Here is a 17,478-nt window from a genome sequence, read left to right on the forward strand (position 1 = left end):
TTGAACCATCCTCCTCCGCCTTCCAAGTCATTAGCAGAATGCTGGATTGGATGGAGAGCGGCTAGAACATGAACCAGCACTCATAAGGGATGCCAGTGTCATAGGCAGCGGCACAACACACCGCACCACGATGCCAGCCCGAGGCTAACTCTTAAACATCTCTGCACCCCAAGGGAGGCCTAGTGCTGAAACCTGAGGCAACATGATGGTCACCAAGACAACCAAGCCCGGCCGTCTCGTGTCCAACAAGGACATCTCCTGAAGTCTGCCAAGGGGATGAACACTGCCCTGCATTCCACCCCAGGATCACGTATCTTTTGTACACTTCCAAACCGTGGGCAGTGGGGCAACAGTGAAGCGTTCTGAATAGATGCTGTGGTCGCCCAGGAAGCACCGGGGAAGCAACCATGTTCTCCTCTGGGCAGAAGAGCCCCAGAAGGAAGAAGGAACCACGGTGCGGTGTGGACCTTGCGTTTGTTGTCAGACCCGTGACGTTGCCAAGGGCAAGCCCATTCCCTTCTCTGGCGTCTTGGTTTTTCTGTTTAAAAAGCACACTGAGTATAACACGAGTATAACTGTTAATTCACTTGCAGAGTGCCAGGTGCTGTACTCAGGACAAAGATACTGTGGGGAGCAAGGATACGGTCCTTTCCCATGGGAGTTTACACTTGATGGAAAAAAACAGATAATTAACCACCATTTTACCTAATGACTCCTTATGGAGCCTGATGAATTCTAATCATGATGAGAATTGTGGAGGGCGATTCACTGAGATGCAAATAGAGGTTAAGGCTTTGGTGCTCCGTCACAGACGTCAGGGCAGGTATTTTACAAGTAACAACAACAGCATGGTTTTCCATGTAAGTCAGGCACCTCTTTCAGTGGTTTTCACATACTAACTCCTAGCACCTGTGATACAGGGACCATTATGATCCCCATTTTAGAGACCAGAACACTGAGGCACACTGAGAATGACATGCCAGGAGCCACACAGCCATCAAGTGGCAGAGAAGGAACGCAGGCATTTTGAGCACAGGGTCCGTGTGCTCTATCCTGCCTCTTATAATTCTGTTCTCTGTGTGAGCCTTGCAGCGACCCAGCAAGTACAATTGTCCTCTTTCATCCCTGATTTTACTTCTCACTGTTGCAATTGCAGTCTGAAAATATTATGTGGAAAGTTCTAGAACTAAACATGTAAATTTTAAGTAACTTTGATTACAGTATATTGTTATAATTGTTCTATGTTATTATTGGTTGTTGTTGTCCATCTTTGTGCCTAATTAGCTAAAGCTTCTCATAGGTGAGCATGGAGAGGAGACAACAGAATACATATACATATGGCTCAGTACAACCTATAGCTATAGCTTCAGGCATCCACTGGGCGTAGTAGGAGATACTCACCATAGACTGGGGCACCGCACCATGGTTATTCTCACTTTCCAGATTTGTACATAGAAACAAAACATGGAAGTGACTGACTTGAGTTCTTGAGTTCATATAGCAGGAGCTGGTGGAATGGAATGTGATCCGCACTGGCGCCTGCTGTGATCACACAAGATCTTTGCCGAGTGCTGAGCCCCAGAGAAGGGCCCGTGGTCCTTCCATGGCTGACTGTCTTCTCTTTGCACAGAAGAGGGAAATCTCTAAGCCAAGTGCCCTCGGCAGCAGGAGGCACCTGGTGTCCTTGCATGCCAGGTGAGCCTTGAAGAGGTCCCCAGCTCCCGCAGGCTGGGAAGCGAGGGTGGTGACTATGGAATAACTCTTGGTCCTCGAAAGTCGCATGTTCTGGGGATGCCTGATCCTGTCTGATGGGTGTCTAACTCTTGTAGGATGCCTGGAGCCAGGATAAAGATCTTTCTGGAAGCAAGAGTAGGGTCATGACTCTTCCCTTCACTGCAGGTCAGAGGGCACCCCACCGTGGGAAGGTTGTCTCCTGTGGGGTTCTGCCTGGGTTTGCAGTTCCTCCTTCTGACTTCACTGCAAGGCCTCAGGTTCCTGCCTACTGGAGAGTCTCCTCTAGAATTTTTCCAGGGGCTTCCAGGAGCTCATGGGCTTGAGGAGCCCACAGCTCACAAAGAGAGCTCTTTCACAGGAAATTCCTACTATTTCCCTTGGAACTGATGCGCTGAAAAAATTGCCTCAGGGGGCCGCCATTGTGATATAGTGGGCAAAGCCACCACCTTCAGCACTGGCATCCCATAGGGGCATTGGTTTGAGTCCCAGCTGCTCCACTTCTGATCCAGCTCCCTGTTAATGCACCTGGGAAAGCAGTAGAAGATGGTCTGAACCCTTAGGCCCCTGCACCCACATGGGAGACCTGGAAGGAGTTCCTGGCTCCTGGCTTCAAACTGGCCCACTCCCAGTAATTGTGGCCATTTGTGAACCAGTGGATGCAAGATCTCTCTCTCTCTCTCTCTCTCTCTCTAAAAAATAACATAAAATTCTTTTAAAAATTGCTTCATCTGTTTTCTGAAGTAACTTTCAGGAGGACATGGTTAGAAAGAGTGGCAGGGTTGCAGAAGTCCCTTTTGACTTCCTGTTCTATGCAGGGTCGCTCCTCCGGATGGCTCTGGATGTCCCGGATCCTGAGTCCTTGCATCCACACTCGCGTGCTGTGGGTCCCAGAGGATTCGCTCTCCCCTCAGCTGGGTGGGGGGAGTTCTTAGGCTGGCACTCCTAGAGGATGTGATTATGGTCTGGAGCCCCTGCCGCTGCTTCTGAGTGAGCTCTGCCATCCCTCCCCATGGGTGTGCAGCACCTGGGAAGCTGCCACATCCCCTCTGGAGACCTTGAGGGAGTCGGACCATGAGGAGTCAGGATCAGGGTGTCTGAAGTAAGGGATGGGATGTGCGTGTGGACAGCCTTGACTCTGGAAAGGATCCCCACTCCCCAGTTTAAGCCGTAACTCCCTAAGATGCTCTGATGTAGAGGCTGATGTGGTGAGTGGTTCCTAGAGGACAGAGGGAGCTAGGAGGATGATGAGAGAGGGTGGCTCTCATCAGGACTAGTGCTTGCTTGTCTCCTAACAGAGACATTTCAAGGAAGGCAGTTACTCTGAGGTTGGGGCCTGGAAGGAACCCTACTCTTAACAGGAAGAAAGAAGGGAGGGATACAGTGTTTTGAAGGCTCTGAGGCGAAGTTCCCATCTCGTGGTTCCCAGTTCCTCTGTTCACAATGACTCAAACACATCTGCGGAGGGAATGGAGCTGGACTCAGACTGAGAAGTGCAGAAAGTTTAAAACGTATTGGTGCAGCATGGGAAAGACAATAGACTAAGGAATGTAATGTATTTTGTTCACTGTGGGAAAGCGTAGGGTAGCTACTCGTTTGTGGCATGTGTGAGTTATTTTCACATAGTCGTGGAGCCCACCATGAATTTACTGCGGTACCAGTACCCTTGATTGTGAGATTTCATCCAGCAGTGATTTCTGACGTATAGGAAGGCTCTTCTTTTAAAGACAGAGATAAGATGTTTGGCCAGACAGGAGAAAGAAAGGGGCTTGGCTGAGCCCCATTTCAAATGAAACTTCTTAAATATTGGTTACCCGAGATACGATGATGTCTTCCTGGAAGTGGAGAAAATGAATACCAGAGCTCGGTGAACAGACAACAACTGAAAAACTACTGACCCAGGGTAAAGAAATTAATACAGTGAGAGCACATGCTGGAAGGATGGGAGCGAGGTCAAAGTGTGGGATGCTGGGCTGTGCTGTTCCGATGGCAGAGGTGGGAAGTTCAAGGTCACGGCAGTAACCCACCTGCAGTAGAAGTACAGCACCTTAGGATGGGACAGGGGAGGACCTGGGAGACCGGGTTACTGACTGCACTTTCCACTTGGACCCAGGGGTCCTCCACTCATTCCCCACCATTTGATCACCCCACAACCTCTATAGAAACTGTGTTATTTCTGCACTGCAAGATCAAAGGTGCAACTGTGGACAGGATGGCAGAAGCATGATAGAGTGAGGGGGTTGGAGTGGACATTTTCTGTGTTTCTTGTGACAGAGTGTGTGTATTTTCCTGGGAAAAACATTGTCCCAGCATCTCAACTGCTAGATAAGGAGACTCACCCCATTTTTAGTCCCAATAGTACAAGCATAGTGACTGTCACTCGTGGTCTCTATTTTCACAGTGATTATGCCCACAGTTTTGGCCAGAAATGACCTCTGTGAAGGCCCATTGTGAACTCCCAAAGGTCTGTAACCCTGGCACGCAGTCCCAAACTCACCTCTGGATCCTGAGCTGCAGGTGTTCTGGGGAAGATCTGCCAAGGCTCCCGCAAGCCCATGAAGATCTAAGGTGTCAGCTGTACCCTAACAGATGAGCTGGATGTATTCAGGGTGAAATCTTGCCATCTAGCCTCAATGGAAGGATGAAACCCAGATCACCTTCCTTTGAAAAGCCATGCCTGACAACAGCCCTGCAGATAGTTTTAGTGACTAAATAACAGCGTCATGTACAATTCTACTGTTTTGGCCTTGGTAAGCTCTGTAGTGCCCAGCTCAGCATCAAGGAAATGGTGTCTGAGTCAAATTGAAAATGGGAGAGAGGGGTAGGAAAGATCAGGATGTGGAGGTGGAGGAGCATAAACTTTAGTTCCTCCAGCAGGTTCGTCCTTTACCTTCCTTGTTTTTGGATTATTTGCCCCCTTGTTCGACTCATCTCTTCCTTATACTCGGCTTCGTCTTGGGAGGTAGGTGTCCACCTGATCCACATTCCTAACACTGATAGCCGATGACCCTTTTATAATGAGACAAATCCCGTTCATCCTAGCAGCATGAAGAAAGAAGCCAAGGGTAGGGAATCACATCCCAAATATAATTTGCCTAACCTCAATGATAAGGTCAAAGTATGCTTCCCAAACACATTATCATACCCTGTATTACAGAAGCATAAGGATCATCTCCTCTGATCCTGGACCCCATCCACAAGTAGCCCTGTGTTCAGTGCAGCAATACCCCACCCCCCCACCCCCGATACTCCCAACTGGAGGTTCACTCACTGGCATGACCTCTGGTGACAAGTCTCTCAAATATTACTGAACCACTGTGTTCTGGAAAAATACATCTGCCTTTGACTCTCTTTGGATATGGAAGACCTATCTTGTTTATTATGCTAAACGAGAAAAACAGCCAGTGAGGACAGAGATGCAGGCAGCCGTATAATGTGTATTAAAGAGCTAGAAGTTGAGGAAAAAGGTCATCTCCAATTTCATCAGTGAGGAAAGAGGCTTTTTTTAAACACATCCTTGGTAGAGCACCAAGGTACTTGGTCACTTTCAGACACTACCAGAGGTGAACAGTAAGGGCTTAGTTGGCTTTTTCCTTTCCCTAAGCAGAAGCCCTGTGATCCCGAAAGTCCACACCCCCAACAGAAGTACACAGAAAAGATATCACTCTCACTTGAGAATATTTATTGGGAAGAATCAATATTTTCAACAAGGAATTAAAGATTTTAGGGAGGCAGATTTCCTCCTTGAAAACACTGGAGATGAATTTTTCTGTTTAAAAGGTAGAGACAAATCTCTCAATACCTTTTGCAGTGGCAGGGGCAACCCAAGGCACCTGGCCAACCTGACACCTCTAGGTGGGGCTTGGGTGTGGCACAGGCTTCCTCTGGGACACAGCCAAGGGAAGCCTCTGATACCATGGCACAGATTTCTGGGGCTCTGTGTGTTTCATGTGTGCATTCCTTGCAGGACAACTCTGGCCAGCAAACGCAGCTTCTTGGCTGCAGGACTTGATACTTGTCCCTCTACAAGATGTTGTCCTCTGGTTGGACTGACGGTCCTGGACAGGCACTGCCCCAGTCTGCAATTTTGCCTGGTGCTGAGTTTTGCCAAACTTCACCTGGGTGGATAGGGGGTCTTGGTGGTTGGTCTTACCTGTTCTGGGATCAAGCCCCGGCTTCTCCCCTGGGACATTCCCACTGGCTGTCTTGACTTGCTGAGGCTCAGAATTCCAAGTGAAGGCAGCTAGATTTTTAGCTAGGCCCATCCTCTGCACAGATGATAGGGTACTGCCCTTTTCCAGAAAACTCTCTGGCTCTTCACACTTTCTGCTAGGCCAAATCCATTGTAGAAAGTGCTTTATTTGTTTTCTGAAACGGCTTTCAGTAGGAGGTTGCCCCTTCACCGACAGGGTTGGGGAAGATTTACTCCCAAGATTTGCCTTTAAGGTACCATCTGGAGCGCCATGGATCCTCCTTCTGGGTTGGGATGACCCTGGTCCTGCATCTCCTCCACCAAGCTCTTCTGTTCGGGGTTCTGGAAGGCTTACTGTCTTGGAACCTGGTGTGAGATTCTTATCCTGGTCCTTCCATAAGGCACACACAGGGACACAGGGCTCATGCATCTGCTCCCTGCGGATCGCTGCATCGTCAACATGAACACGCAACACCTGGGAAGGTGCCATGTGCCAAGTGCAGATGCCCTGGGCGTGAGTCAGGACAGGCTTCGATTTCAGGTTCTCTGATGCAACGGACGGGTCAGTGGGATGGCTGCGAGCCTGGCGATGCTCCCTGCTGTCTAAGTCACAGAGCAGCTGATTATTAAGGCCTGAGAGTTTAGGATCTAGGGATTCTGATATTATTGGTGGGGAATGTTCAGTGGGCAGGGTAGCTCCTACTTTACCTGAAGTCATACCTGTCATTGGGGAGATTTCTGACTTGTTGCTGGTCAAGATGTAACTACATGGAGATGGGAGAACACAGAGCTCCCTTGATATGAATATTCCCCTGGATTTCTTACGCATGGGAAAATGTTCCAAATTCATCTTTTTGCCCTGAAGCCTTTTTATTCTTTTTCTAGAGTTCCATTGCTTATAGCTTGGTTTAGATCCAACTCTATCTTCCCTTGTGAACACCACTGGGCTGCATCTATTGCCTAGTGCAGCCTGTTTCTGTCTTGCTTTGTCTGGGATGTTATCCACACAAGGCTGTCTACAATCCTCGAATCTCTGAATGTTACCTATTCGCCCATGGGGGCTATCACAGGGGGCTTGCCTCAGTGTCCCCTGTCTTTCTCTGCACACAGGCGAGGTGGAAGGGAAATGCTGACCCAGACTAGGGACAGAGATTCTTGCTCTCACCTTGTCTCCATGCAAAGCTATAGGGCTTCCTCCACAAGGCCTGCACACAGGTGAGCTGGTAGGGGACTGCTGTTCCAGACAGGGGACAGAGATTCTTGCTCTCGCATTGTCTCCATGCAAAGCTATAGGGCTTTCTCCACAAGGCCTGCACACAGGTGAGCTGGCAGGGGGTTGCCTTTCCAGACAGGGGACAGAGATTCTTGCTCTCGCATTGTCTCCATGCAAAGCTATAGGGCTTCCTCCACAGGGCCTGCACACAGGTGAGCTGGCAGGGGGTTGCCTTTCCAGACAGGGGAAAGAGATTCTTGCTCTCACCTTGTCTCCATGAAAAACTGTGGCGCCTCCTCCACTGGGCCTGCACACAGGTGAGCTGGCAGGGGGTTGCCTTTCCAGACAGGGGAAAGAGATTCTTGTTCTCACCTTGTCTCCATGCAAAGCTAGAGCACCTCTTCTATGGAGCTTGCACACAGGCGAGGTGGCAGGAAAATGATGATCTCGACTGGGGACAGATGTTTTTCTTCTCACTTTGTCTCCACGCAAAAACATGGAGCTTCTTGTAACGGGTCTGGAGACACCCACTTGGGAATTAGCCTTGGAAGTAAAGCTGGTTGAGGAGGGAAGGTTGGGTGGGCAAACGCTCTGGGATGGCTCCTCTTTCATTTTGAAGAATTCTATGGTTTCAAGGACTTTTTCGGGAAGGCCCCACATTATCCTCTCATGATAATTTTGTATGTGGTCTTCCAGCATCTTCTGCTGGCTGGAACCAAGGAAGGAAAGCTCACAGGAGGTGTTGATGTTGCTGTCTACACTCGCCACTGGGGCCAAATCTTTGCTAACCACTTGACTACAGGATTTCTCAGGAAGAGGCCATGTAGAACACAATGAGTTATATACAGTCCTAGGAATGTGACGCTCATGGATTTCCACAACTTTCTTGTTTAAATGGGCTTCCAGGGCATTGGTAAGTTTTTTCTGCTTTCGGCTTATTCCGGAGGCCCTTGAATTATCCCCCGACAGACGCATGAGGTGACCTGCTGGGTCTTCCTCAGAATCATACCATAGACCCTTTCCCGAACACCTCTCTGAGTCACTCATCCGATGACTGCGGGAACCGCTGTCCAGAAAACGTCCCTGGGACTTCCTTATGTCATTTCCCAGAGGAAGCATTTCCAAGGTCTTGCTGAAGCTTCCAGGTTGGCTCAGTCTCAAATCCTTTGCGTCTCTGATGCTGTGATCCTTAAACAAATAGGCCCCTGAGGGTCCCCGATGGCTCTTTGACTTGGGTGTCCTCGAAACGTCACTCAGAATGTTAACGCGTGACAGAGACTCGCAGACCCTGCGGGGCAGGCCACACTGGTTTTGCATGATCCTGTTTTGAAGGTGGTGTTCTAGCTTCTCCTGAACCTCACTGCTCAGGCAGAAATCTCCGGGAAGGATGGAAATTGGAACATGGGCCTTGAAGCGCTGGCTCGCCAAGGCCAGGTTTGGAGCCGGAGGACAAAAAGCTCCCTGAGACATAAGGACCACGGAGGGTATGCCCCACACATTTTCCTGCTTTTTCTTCAACAAGTGATGTTCCAGGTATTGAGTTTCAGATGGTGTGAGAGACTCTGCCGCATTCTGCAGTCCAAGGAAATGCACTCCACAGGCATTTTTCTGAGGCGGAGGAGAAGGCAGCCGGATTGGGAGAAAGGATTGAGGTTGGTCCTCCCTGAGAAGTTGGGATCGAGGCTGGGGCACAGCTTGAGACAGCAGTTGAGTTAGGATCTCATGCTCCAACAGAGGTTGGGGTTTGGGAAATGCTGGGGATTCCTGGGCTTGGGGAGCAGGAAATACTAGCAGTTCCTGGGCTTGGGGAGCAGGAAGTGCTGGGGGCTCCAGAGCTTGGGGCACAGGAAGTGCTGGGGGTTCCTGAGCTTGGGGAATAGGAAGTGCTGAGGATTCCTGGGCTTGGGGAACAGGAAGAGCTAGGGACTCATTAGCTTGGGGAACAGGAAGTGCTGGAAACTCCTGAGCTTGGATAGCAGGAAGTGCTGTGGACTCCTGAGCCTGGGGAACAGGAAGTGCTGGAGATTCTTGAGCTTGGGGCACAGGAAGTGCTGGGGATTCCAGAGCTTGAGGAATAGGAAGAGCTAGGGACTCCTGAGCCTGGGGAACAGGAAGTGCTAGGGATTCCTGGGCTTGGGGAACAGGAAGTGCTGGAAACTCCTGAGCTTGGATAGCAGGAATTGCTGTGGACTCCTGAGCCTGGGGAACAGGAAGTGCTAGGGACTCCTTAGCTTGGGGCACAGGAAGTTCTAGGGATTCCTGAGCCTGGGGAACAGGAAGTGCTGTGGACTCCTGAGCTTGGGGAGTAGGAATTGCTGGGGATTCCTGAGCTTGGATAGTAGGAAGAGCTGTGGACTCCTGAGCTTGGGGCACAGGAAGTGCTGTGGACTCTTGAGCTTGAGGAACAGGAAGTGCTGTGGACTCCTGAGCCTGGGGAACAGGAAGTGCTAGGGACTCTTTAGCTTGGGGCACAGGAAGTGCTGTGGACTCCTGAGCCTGGGGCACAGGAAGTGCTGTGGACTCTTGAGCTTGAGGAACAGGAAGTGCTGTGGACTCCTGAGCTTGGGGCACAGGAAGTGCTGTGGACTCCTGAGCTTGGGGCACAGGAAGTGCTGTGGACTCCTGAGCTTGGGGCACAGGAAGAGCTGTGGACTCCTGAGCTTGAGGAGTAGGAAGTGCTGGGGATTCCTGGGCCTGGGGATCTGGAATTGCTGAGGTTCCCTGGGCTGTGGTGGTATCATACACACTACTGAAGATGATGAAGGTTGATGAACAACCATCTGAGATAAGGCCAGCAGGGAACAGGAAGTTACGTTGCAAGGCTGGGTGATCCCAGGAGAGCTGGATACGTTTTTCCTGTAGATGGTCCTCAAAAGTCTTAGGATATGGAGGCTGCCGGTGCATGTGCAGCTCCCGTGGTTTATCTTTTCTGCCCCCAAAAGGAAGAGGGATTGCTGAGTCATTTGTATCAGGAATAGACTGTAACATTTTCGCTGAGGAATGAAGTAGGAAGTCTGGCCTTGCTTGTTCTGGAAAAGATCCTGTTTTGTTTTCCTGGTTGCTGTGTATCAGGGAATCACCCCTCTTTTTGACTTGTCTCTCTAGGAGCGCCAGGGCATCTGGGCTGATAAATAATAAATTACCAGTACCTAAAATGTTGGCTGCAGAGTCAACCCCAGTGGATTCCTTGGATGAATGGAGGGCAAGAATACTTTGCTTGGCATCCCCTTGTGCCAAGTTTGGGGTGGACAAGTCCTTGGTATGAGCCTGATGCCAGATTTCCAATGCTGCCAGGTTAGGAGAGTGAGTGTCTTTGTTTTTTGGCCCATGAGTGGACGGTCCACTAAGGCTATCCCCCTGAGTCACTGTTCCCAAGCTATGAGGTGGTGGAGAAGAGGGAATGCCAAGTGGTTGCAAAGGGAAATACCCCTCTGGGAATGAGAAATCTGGGTGTAGAGTAGGCTCTGGGGGCAGGAATTCACCCAGCTTTGAGGGGGAAATTAAGTCTTCAAAGAAGGTGGCCTCATTAGATGAGACAGCTGAACACGGAGGTGGCGAGGACTCAGGCACAGGTGATGGTACTGGGTCTCCCAGAGCAATTGCAGAGAGGTTAGAGGAGAGACTCACTGAGGACTCGATCATAGAATCAGAGGATGGTGAAAAACACTCAGAGGAAGCAGCATCTTGCAGGGACCCCTGGAGCAGCAGCTGCTGGATCTCGGCTGTTGTTCTGTTACACACCTCACAGGAGAGGTCTGGACACAACATGTGACGGAAAGGTGTGCTGCCATGGTGGTGGCCCAGGAAGCTGCAGGAGACAGGAAATACAAAGCTGTAGCCCAGACCACAAAGAGGAAGGAGGGCCTGCTGGGGGTTGAGGAGATCCAGAACCTGCTAGCCCTCACACTGTCCCACTTCCTTGACTTCGGAACACACTTGATAACCTCTCCCCAAACCTTAGTCACATACCCCTCCATACAACTGGGGAAGACTTTGCACTGATACCCTGGAACGCATTGAACAAGCTATGAAAGGAACCAGGAAAGAGAAAGGCTCATCACCTTTTCAGAATGTAAGACAGCTTCCTTCTCTCCTCTGCTTCTCTCCTGTGAGATCTCCAACCTGGGAAGCCAGGAGAGTGGGTTATATGTAGTATGCATGTGCACAGAGTTCCTATAGATAGATGTTCCTTTATGGGAGCCCTGTGAGTCACAAATCTCTGAAATTCCCAAAGTAGGTAGGCAAGATCAAGTGGTCAGAAATAATACTGACAAAAGTCACATGTGTATGTGGACCCATTAACAAAAGTCTTTCCACCTATTTTATCCTTTGTGATGGTGAAAACCACCATACACGGGGCCAGCTCCATGGCACAGAGGGTTAATCCTCTGCCTGTGGCGCCGGCATTCCTTATGGATGCCGGTTCTAGTCCAGGCTGCCCCTCTTCCAATCCAGCTCTGCTGTGGCCTGGGAAAGCAGATGACCCAAATGCTTGAGCCCCTGCGCCCACATGGGAAACCGGGAAGAAGCTCCTGGCTCCTGGCTTCAGTTAGGCGCAGCTCTGACCATTACGGCCATCTGGGGAGTGAACCAATGGAGGGAAGACCTTTCTGTCTCTCCCTCTCACTTTTTGTAACTCTACCTCTCAAATAAATAAATAAAATTCTTAAAAAAAAAACCCCACCATTCTGTGTGGGCACTGTGCAGTGGTTTAAGCTGTTGCTTAGAATGGCCACATCTCATTATCAGAATGCCAGTTCAAATATTGGCTACTATTCTTCCAAACCACCTTCCTGCTAATGTTCCCAGGAGGCAGCAGATAATGGCTCAAGTACTTGATTCCCTCCTGCTCACGTGGGAGACCTGGAGGAAGTTCCTGGACCCTAGTCTCAGCTTTGGACAGCCTCGTCTCTTGCAACGATTAGGGAAACGAAACACCAGATGGATGACCTTTCTCTCTCTGTCCTCCTATCTCTGCCACTCCACCTTTCCAATAAGTGAGTAAAGAAATCTTGAAAGTGCTACACAAAGTGCAGGTGCAGATGTCACTGGTGACCTCAAAGTGGAATGTGACCACTCAGGATGTAAAAGTAGGTGTAAGTTCTGACTCCAAGCAACCAGTAGTTCTTCCTCAACTCGTCATATCAAAGTGCACTGGGTAGCACTCATTGCCCGGTCCATCTCCACCTCGTGCCCATGCGTGTATGCGGCAGGGACTCTGGGAGCAGTTTCAGTTCTCATTGCCTTCCCTTGTGCCCCTGAGATGTCTTGTTTGCTGAGGCACAGTGTTTAGTGTCTGATGTGACATCCTCAGAGATCAGGATCAGAGATCATGGACCTGGCCTTCATGGACAGGCCAGGAAGGGTCAACCTCAGAGAGCTCAGGTTGAACGGGGACAACCATACCTCTAAACGTTCCACCTTTCCTCCTCCTCGTGGCTCCGCCCCGATGCTGAGAACAAAGGAAACAGTGGGAGGCTGGGACTGGCTTCTCTCACTTCTCCCTCTAGGGCTGATCCGACATTATTTAGCAATCCTACATGCTCTACTTTACCAAACGAATATTTATTCCTTTGTTTTTGTTTTTTAATTGTTCAAGGTGATCAAATATTTTCAACTACTCTTTCTTTGTAAAACTGAAAGAAGGATGGTGTCTCTGGGGTCCACCTCGGGTGTCCTCACAGTCTGATGACCCCTGGTCAAGGAGGGCACAGGATCTGTGGCCAGCAGTCCCCTCTGTGCTCCTCAGAGGTCGCTGTGTCTTGGGGACAGAGCTCAGGCTGCAGCCCCTGCTCGGAGGCTCTGACAGGCTCAGCCCAACAGGAAGAAGGCTTGATGGAGGGACCCCTGACATGGCAATGGGACTCCCAGAATAGGACTGGAGACAGAGACTCTGCTCCTCCAGAGAACCCAGCTCCCAGATGAAGCCAAGCCAGGACCACAGCATCTCTGTGTGTGGGATTGTGTCCTGGGCAGCCTCCACCTGGCTCTCTCAGAGCTTCATGTGGAAAGTGGAGTCCTCCCTAGACCCCTGTCCCTGCACAGTCTCTTCCCCTGCAATAGTGAGGTCCCATCCTCTCCTCACTTCCCTCTGAGCCATCTCTGACCCAACCACAGTCCTGTAGACACGTGGGACTAGAAGCAGGAAGCAATGACAAGCCATCTCTCCTGGGGGTTCCCCCATGGTTCCCTACCTTGGTTGGTAACCGCAGGTGGCAAAGGTAGAGAAGCAGCAGCCCCACCACAATCAGAAAGATGTAACTTGGGACAGTATCTAAGTACACAGAGCTGAAGCTTATCCAGGGCTCAGCGTGGCTCTTCAGAAACCAGAGAACCTTCTCCATTGCCAGAACCGCATGGCCGCCTATGGCAACTGAGTTCTGAGAGTGCGCAGGCTCCACCTGAGTCCCAGGCCTGCATCACAGAGTGTGGGAGAGTCACAAAGGGCTTGTGAAAGGTGGGGCGGGGGACAGCACGAGGAGGCCCTGCCACGGCCCCTCCCCCACCCACAGGCCTCAGATCTCTCTGCCCAGCCCTGCCACTCTATTGCCCAACTGCACGCTTGCTTCACACCATACGTCCACTTCAGGGAAATTTTTTGTCTGTTCCTTCTGCAACCCAGATGTGAAGTGAGACCCCCTTCCCGGCTTGCAGCCCTTGACTTGGGCTCCACCAATGCCATGACCTTGAACGTCTGAGACACTGCCAGGGGTTTTTGCCAGCAGCCACACATCTACACTCAGAGGATCACATACATCCTCAAGTCCATCTGACCTACACAGTGTGTGTGCCTTACACTAACCCAGACATAAACCTAACACTCTTTTCTGCGTATATATTTTTAAAGGTATTGAACAGTGAGTTTCTTTTCAGTCAGCACTTGCTGTGTTCAGTCAGAGGTGCTGACTCAAAACATTGAAACTATTCATTCCTATTCAACACTTACCCAACTAAAATGAGAATAAGATAAATATATGTGAATAAAACTTCAAGGAATCTTAGGGAAAGTTTTTTAAAAATATTTATTTTATTTATTTGAAAGGCAGAATTTCAGAGAAGCAGAGAGAGAGAGAGAGAGAGAGAGAGGTCTTCCATCCACTGGTTCACTCCCCAGATGGCTGCAATGGCTGATCCAAAGCCAAGAGCCAGGAGCTTCTTCCGTTCTTTTATATGGGTACAGGGGCCCAAGCACCTAGGCATCCTCCACTGCTTTCCCAGACCATAACAGAGAGCTGAATCGGAAATGGAGCATCCGGGACTTGAACCAGCACCCGTAAGGGATGCCGGCACTGCAGGTGGCAGCTTTACCCTCTACACCACAGTGCTAGCCCCAGCGAAAGGTTTATGGCACTTATTTTTCTGAAGCTAGTGAACCTCAACCTTTACAAACATTTTAATAGAAAGTTTGATATGCATCAAAATGTAATTGTACTGAATACACTGTTTCTTTTCCATATTCTGAACAAAACCTCATTACGGAGCTAGTGACTAACCAGAATGTTTGTGCAATTCGACAGATCAGTAATGCCTGCTGGTGACCTGGAGAAAGCCAGTTGAAGTTGCAAAGTCATGTGACCCTCCCCTGTCAGCATGACCAGATGGCTGTGTTTATTGTAGCAGAATACAAAGGGGTTTGGAAAACTAGGGAAAGTGAACCCGGGTTCTAGGCTGAGCAGGCTTCATCTTGATTAATGAAACACTAGGATCTCTTAAAACAATACTTTGCCTTTTTCAGACCTCACTCAAGTAATGTTTTGTAGCTACTCGGTTGTGTGCAGAACATCCTGGTAGCCACTCCCCATGATTAGATCAAGGGGTCAAGCAGGTTTCCCAAGGAACTGCACCCACGACCTCTGAGACATCTGTGGTCAGACCTGCACCAGCTTCAGCTCTTGGCTGTGTCCTCCTCGTGTGTCACTCGTCACATCCTCAGCAGCCCACCCTCCCTTTCCCACTCTTACAAGCCTCCCAGGGCTCTCGCTGCGCAGGACAAAAGCCGCGGAGATCCTCAGTCTGCTGTCGTCCCCTTCTGCCAGTGGATTGGACTTTCCTTTACCCTCAGAGCTTAGGCTTGTTATTCTGACTTGTCACTGTTGACAGTGCTGTGACAGCTGTCCTCTGCACTGCCGCCTATTTTCCCACTACTTTTTTTTTTTTTTTTTTTTTTTTTTTTTTTTTACAGGCAGAGTGGACAGTGAGAGAGAGACAGAGAGAAAGGTCTTCCTTTTGCCATTGGTTCGCCCTCCAATGGCCGCCGTGGTAGGCGCGCTGCGGCCCACTACTTTCTTGAACTGTGGAGCCTTTGTGTGTTGCCTGCAATGCAGCACTGTTATCTGAGCTCCTTAGAGGGCTCCAGCAGCCTCCCTGTCTGGCAGTCTCCTTAAAGTTATGCAGGAACAGGTCACTTCCCCCAGGAAGAGAGGGGGAGCCCAAGAGGTGTCACCTCCTTTCTTGGATATGCATCCTCAGCTAAGTTTGTATTTATACAGTTACTGCTGGCAACTAGGCGAGGCATGGATCTCTAGGTCAGTGGCCCCTTGGGTCAAATGGGGTGGTCATAGATGGAAATCGCACACAACTTAAGAGCTATATGAAATAAATGTAGAGAGCTCCCTGCCCCTCAGCTTTGTTAATTGCCAGTCATCTCTGGACTAGATCAGAGACTGTAGGTTTTAAGGGCCGCAACACAACCTGCTCCTGAGCTGGGCATCCTGGCTTGTCTGCCCTCCTAGATTTTCTTTTACTAATGAAGGATTCTCTGACAGTCAAAGAACAGCTATTCTCTTTGTAAATGACAATCTGACTAGACATCCTTGCATAGATAGGTGTGCCTAGAGTTACAGCCCATAAGACATTTCAGTAAAAAGGGCTTTTCCCCAAATACTAGTAAGATTTCATTTCCTAATCCTGTAAGAGTTCTTCCAAATTTCAAAGGACAAGAGGCTAAAAGGACAATTCTTTTTTGAACCAGTAGCAGTAACCACTGATACTAAGTGGCACTGTTTACATATTATTATCAGCACTGCATAATACATCTATATGTCCTGGGCTAAAAATGTACAGCACTTGTGCGTTGGGGCCAGCATTGTGGTGCAGTAGGTTAAGCCTCTGTCTGCTGTGCCAACATCCTATATCGCAGTGGTAGGTTCAGACTTCTGATCCAACTTCTGTTCCAGCTTCTGGCCAATCAGCCTGGGCAGCCGCTAAAATGATGGCCTAAATACTTGGGCCCTTACGACTCAAGTGGTGACCGGGATGAAGTTCCCATCTTCTGGCTTCAGTTTGGGCTTTTGCTGGCATTTGGATTTTGAATAAGCAGATGGAAAATCAATCTCTTTCTCTCTCTCTCTCTCTCTCTTCCTGTGCAGATGTTCTGTCTTTCAATTAAATAAACCCTTAAAATGTAGTTAAGATCCACTGTTTCCAGCAAATGCTGAAATATGTGAGGGAAAGCCTCTTTTGGTTCCCGTCGTCTCTAAAGTAACTTTCCCCTCCCACTGTTAGCAAGAGCGTCTCGATATTTCTTCTCTATCATTCTCTTAATATCTGCTTCCAAGAACTATCTGTATGACTGCTAGTAAGGTAGAACTGAATCGACATTTAAAATGTCATCCTCCCAGGAGTACCCTTCACCTCTAAGCCTCAGATATGAGCTCTCAGCCGAGCCCTGCAGGCAGCCAGCATGGAGGAGGTGGCTTCTATAGGGTGAGGTCTTCACCACCCATGACTTCTTCCCAACTGACCTGTGCCGTCATGCACAAGCCTGGTCCCGGGTCCACCACCGCCTTTGTCTGTGTTGTTGCCAATGATAAGTATTTTCCAGAAGCTCTCCTACAGTGATATGCTACCAGCTGAATATAGTGCAGACACTTTTATTTACAAATTTGCCTTTTCCATTGTTTATTTTTACTTCACCCCGATCAGAAGGTGGAGGTAATTCTTGTTTTGCCACTGATATATTCTCTGGACATAGCCTGCAAAACAGAAAAGAGAACCTGGCATTTGCTAGTGGGTCAGTTAATTATCCTGACTGAATGAATAAACATGTGCAAAAATAAATGAGTCCTTGGGGATTCTGAATTGAGGACTGGTACAAAGAGGAAGGTGAGATGGCTGGGACAGATACTTGGAGAGCAGTATTTGGCACCCAGTGGTTTCTAAGTTTTTGTTTATTTAAGTGGTTTAATGGGAGAGTTGACAGCTACTTGAGGGATACACAGCATCAAAAGAGCATAAGGCATTTTACAGAGTTCTTTTTGAATGTGTACAAATATTGAAAATATATGTTGGGGCCGGTGCTGTGGCATGGCTGGATCAGAAGTGGAACAGCTGGGACTTGAAC

General features: G+C 49.3%; 2 protein-coding genes across 2 annotated transcripts in view; both read right to left on the bottom strand.

The window, feature by feature from the left end:
- Nucleotides 1-5,444: 5,444 nt before the first annotated feature.
- Nucleotides 5,445-10,124, bottom strand: LOC133771070 (spermatogenesis-associated protein 31D1-like). The gene has a single exon (XM_062206795.1). It carries the CDS (start codon nt 10,122-10,124, stop codon nt 5,583-5,585), a length of 4,542 nt encoding a protein of 1,513 aa, XP_062062779.1. The 3' UTR covers nt 5,445-5,582.
- LOC133771071 (uncharacterized) overlaps nt 9,658-17,478 on the bottom strand; it is a 79,907-nt gene continuing 72,086 nt past the window's right edge. Inside the window, exon 6 of the mRNA XM_062206796.1 lies at nt 9,658-10,944. Within this exon, the coding sequence (XP_062062780.1) occupies nt 10,775-10,944 (170 nt within the window). The 3' untranslated portion in view covers nt 9,658-10,774. The remainder of the gene's footprint in view (nt 10,945-17,478) is intronic.

The sequence above is a fragment of the Lepus europaeus genome, chromosome 12, assembly GCF_033115175.1.
Source record: "Lepus europaeus isolate LE1 chromosome 12, mLepTim1.pri, whole genome shotgun sequence".
NCBI lineage: Eukaryota > Metazoa > Chordata > Mammalia > Lagomorpha > Leporidae > Lepus > Lepus europaeus.